Source organism: Poeciliopsis prolifica, unplaced genomic scaffold (assembly GCF_027474105.1).
Source record: "Poeciliopsis prolifica strain line A6 unplaced genomic scaffold, Auburn_PproV2 SCAFFOLD047, whole genome shotgun sequence".
Lineage (NCBI taxonomy): Eukaryota > Metazoa > Chordata > Actinopteri > Cyprinodontiformes > Poeciliidae > Poeciliopsis > Poeciliopsis prolifica.
Window position 1 is genome coordinate 1,571,398 of NW_026562422.1, and position 3,603 is coordinate 1,575,000.

Consider the following 3,603-nt stretch of genomic DNA (forward strand, 5'->3'; position numbering starts at 1 on the left):
TCCAGAAATTAATACATGCAAGTCTATGGATCTCTGAGGACACCTGTGTCCTCGTGGCAGGTAAGGGGTTAACCAATCCAGAAGTTATGTTTTTGAAAAAACAGCATGCCCCAAACCAGACTAAAGCATTTCAAGCAACAACAACCTCACTAAAGGTCAAAATGTTTGGAATTATGCGACAGAAACGATCCATCGGTGCGATAGTCCAAATTCCGCAACACCAACATTCCTCCAGATCCTGAGCTCACAGATCTTGGCCAGTTTTGGAGGCATAAATGTGACCAATGAGATCCTGCATTGATGTTTTTAGACCTGAAGGTATCTTAAAAGCATGAAAGAAGACCACAGACCCGGGGTCAGTTTTCATTTGCTGAGGATTCATATGTCAGTGTCAAAGGTTTGGTCACAGTGCGGGGAGTTCTTTTTAGCTTACAGGTCAGTATCAACAATATCAGACAGGAAGTACAGGACAGCTGCATGCAGAAGGTCCAAGTCCAGACAGGAAGTGTGCGCCATGCAGCGGCTATGATGAGCTGTTCAGGAGCGGTCTGGGGTACATGCCCTGGTAGTAGGAGGCCTCAAGAGGCTCCATGGTCCTCCCCCCAAGACCGGACGCCCCCCCACCATTGTAAGAAGAGTACTGCAGAGCCTCGTAGGCCTTCAGGTCCAGTTTGTGCTGCTGCTCCGAGGACGACATTAAGTTGTTGATGGAAAACGGGTGGTTGAAAGAGTAGTGGGGGTCTCCTTTTATATGCAGAGGAGTTTCATGGGCCATGGAGTGCGGAGGAAGTGACAAGGAAGACAATAACTGAGAGCTGGATACCTTCAGGTCGGACACCCCGCCAACACCTCCCCTCAGGTCCAGGCTGGCTGGGGAGCCCGTCTGGCTGGAGGAGGCCACAGATGAGTCCAGAAGTCCGGCAGGTTTGGCAGAATCTCCGGCAGGAGAGGTACAACGGCCGCCCCCTGCTCCCATATGCTCCTTCCTCCCGTCTGGTTTCCCCGGAGTCTTCTTCTCGCACTTAAATCTCTTCTGACGTCGCAAGTAACAGCCGTTCTCAAACATGTTGCCTGAGTCTGGGTGCAGGGTCCAGTACGAACCTTTCCCCGGTTTGTCAGGGGAACGGGAAACCTTGACGAAGCAGTCATTGAAGGACAGCGAGTGGCGGATGGAGTTCTGCCAACGCTGTTGGTTTTGACGATAGTAGGGGAACAGGTCCATGATCCACTGGTAGATCTCACTGAGAGTCAGCATCTTACTTGGCGCCTGCTGGATCGCCATAGTGATGAGTGAGATATAGGAGTAGGGGGGTTTTGCGTGAGGGTAGCTCCGTCTGAACGTCTTGTTGTCACGGCTTCGGTTCAGTCCACCACTACCGTACGCCATGCTGGAGCCCATGTTGGGACTCATGCTTCCATACGGGTTCAGACCCAACGAGGCTTGCTGGGCCGACACTGAGTTCATACTGGACGGGCTCAGAGGCCCACCCATGGAAGCCACACCCCCACTTAAGCTTGACATAGGTGCTGGAGCGGAGCCCCCCATCCCTCCTACGGGGGACGGACTGAGACCGGTACCACTGTATGACATGTTGAAGGAGCCCGACGTGGTGCCGCCACTCGACATGTAGCCAGACATGGACGCCATTCCGAGACCAGAACCCATCCCGGTGCCTGCCATTGGAGAGTATACCTGCAGGGAGGACAGAGGACGAGTCATCAGTGGTAGACTCAAGAATCTGTCATGATGGTTTACAGTCAGGTTCAACTAAAGGTCAACGATGAGCATCAATGCTGAAATGCCATCACTTATTTTAAAGTGTATCATAACCTGCTCTCAGGTCGGACCCATCAAAAGCAGAACATTCTAGGCCAGCATGAATTTGCTCAAAAGAAATTAAACCAGGACCATGTGGACCAGATCAAATTTTCCCATTTCAACATTTTCTATGACCCACCACTTACTCCGCTCACACCGAGGGTCCACAGACATCCTTTTATAACTATTTCAAGTTGACCAGACTTTGTCTTTATGTAGCCTAAAAATACATAGAACTTTCTGGGCTCAAAGGTCACGTCCACATTCAGCCTGAGTCTGAATGTGGACTCAGGCTCAGCCCACAACTCAACCCCAATGTAACATCAGAAAACGTCTTTGTGCAAATGTCTCTTCACCTCAAACTTTTCAAACACATTTCCCCTTTGATAACGCAGAAGGCAGCGCTTATCTTTTTTTGTCTACACTCAATTTTAAAAACTCCTTTAAGGAATCAACACTGTGATTGCTCCCTTAGCACAATCACAGCGGTGAGAACTCATCAACATCTCACACACACACACACACACACACACACACACACACACACACACACACACACACACACAAACACACACACACATTGCTGAAGTTCCACCCGCAATCCAAACACAGGCATGTTCAGTTAAGTGGACTGTTTAATTTGTCCTTGCATAATGTCCAGTGTGTCTCCGTGTGCCCCTGTAGTGGACTGTCCCCCATGTCTGGCCTGGTGGGCTCCATCTGTACACCCCCCCCTACTCACCTGGATAAAGATTTAAAAAATAAAGAAAAAGTGAAAGACACAGGAAGTGTATAAGACTGCTGATATTTGATCTCTGAATAGAAACTCAGGTTTATAGTAGCAGAAATATTCACATGTTTAGGAGCATTTTCATTTTCCTTAAGATGTTAACCTGCTGAAAGCATGTCTCTGTTATGTTCTGCATTATTTTCTTGTCGCTTGCTTATTCACATGATACATAATTTGTTCACTTAAATTAGGAAATGTTCAATCATGTACAAAAATCTTGCATAATAAAACACATTTCTCTGATCCTGAGCTTTGGAAATATTGTTGCTGAATTATTTTCAGTGCAGTCAAATCAAATCTGCAATGAATAAAGAGTCATTCTTGGTTTGAGGTCAGTGTGTGAGGGTTGAATGAGTGAATGAATGAATGAATTTGAAGCTAAACATAAATAAATAAATAAAACCGTTCAGATCTTCAGGAATAATGATCAAAACCACATGCAAGGATTAATAATCAATCAATAGAAAATTATTTTTTTTCTCTTCCATATTTAGGATTTCAGTTATTATACGTGAGAAAATAATTTATGACAATAAGCTTTAAATTGTCTCCTAATTTACACTGAAAATAAATAAAATACATTTAATTATTGCACAATTTACTCAAAGAATAATAATTAAACGCAGCCCTGACCATCAATATTATTCTTCTTGTTTTACTTGGTTGATTTTTTTTCTTTGAATGTTTTTGACAAAATAAAATCAAAGCCGCTCTTTTTATATTAAACTCAAACATTTTTCAAATATTCACATTTTTTTCTCTCTGCTTTAAACAAATCTGAACCCGCTTCTATTAACTTCAGTGATTTGCCATTACTTTATAAATCTTAATAGGCTAAATGATTTTTTTTTTTTTTTTTTTTTTACAGAAAAACAAAATGAAATAAAAGCTGCGGGTTTCCTTTTTTGTTTGTTTGTTTTTTCCCGGCAGGACGCGGAGCGGCTGCCCGGCTCCAGCGCCCTGAAAGCGGGCAGAGAGTGACCGACCTCCTCGC

The 3,603-nt window shown here is 44.7% G+C and overlaps 1 protein-coding gene across 1 annotated transcript in view; it reads right to left on the reverse strand.

Moving 5' to 3' along the window:
- Positions 1-523: 523 nt before the first annotated feature.
- The window catches only part of foxa1 (forkhead box A1), a 3,304-nt gene continuing 224 nt past the window's right edge, over positions 524-3,603 (reverse strand). Inside the window, exons 1-2 of the mRNA XM_055057133.1 lie at positions 3,596-3,603; positions 524-1,693 (exon numbers count right to left, since the gene is read on the reverse strand). The exon at positions 3,596-3,603 is cut by the window's right edge and continues 224 nt beyond it. Of these exons, the coding sequence (XP_054913108.1) occupies positions 524-1,693; positions 3,596-3,603 (1,178 nt within the window). The remainder of the gene's footprint in view (positions 1,694-3,595) is intronic.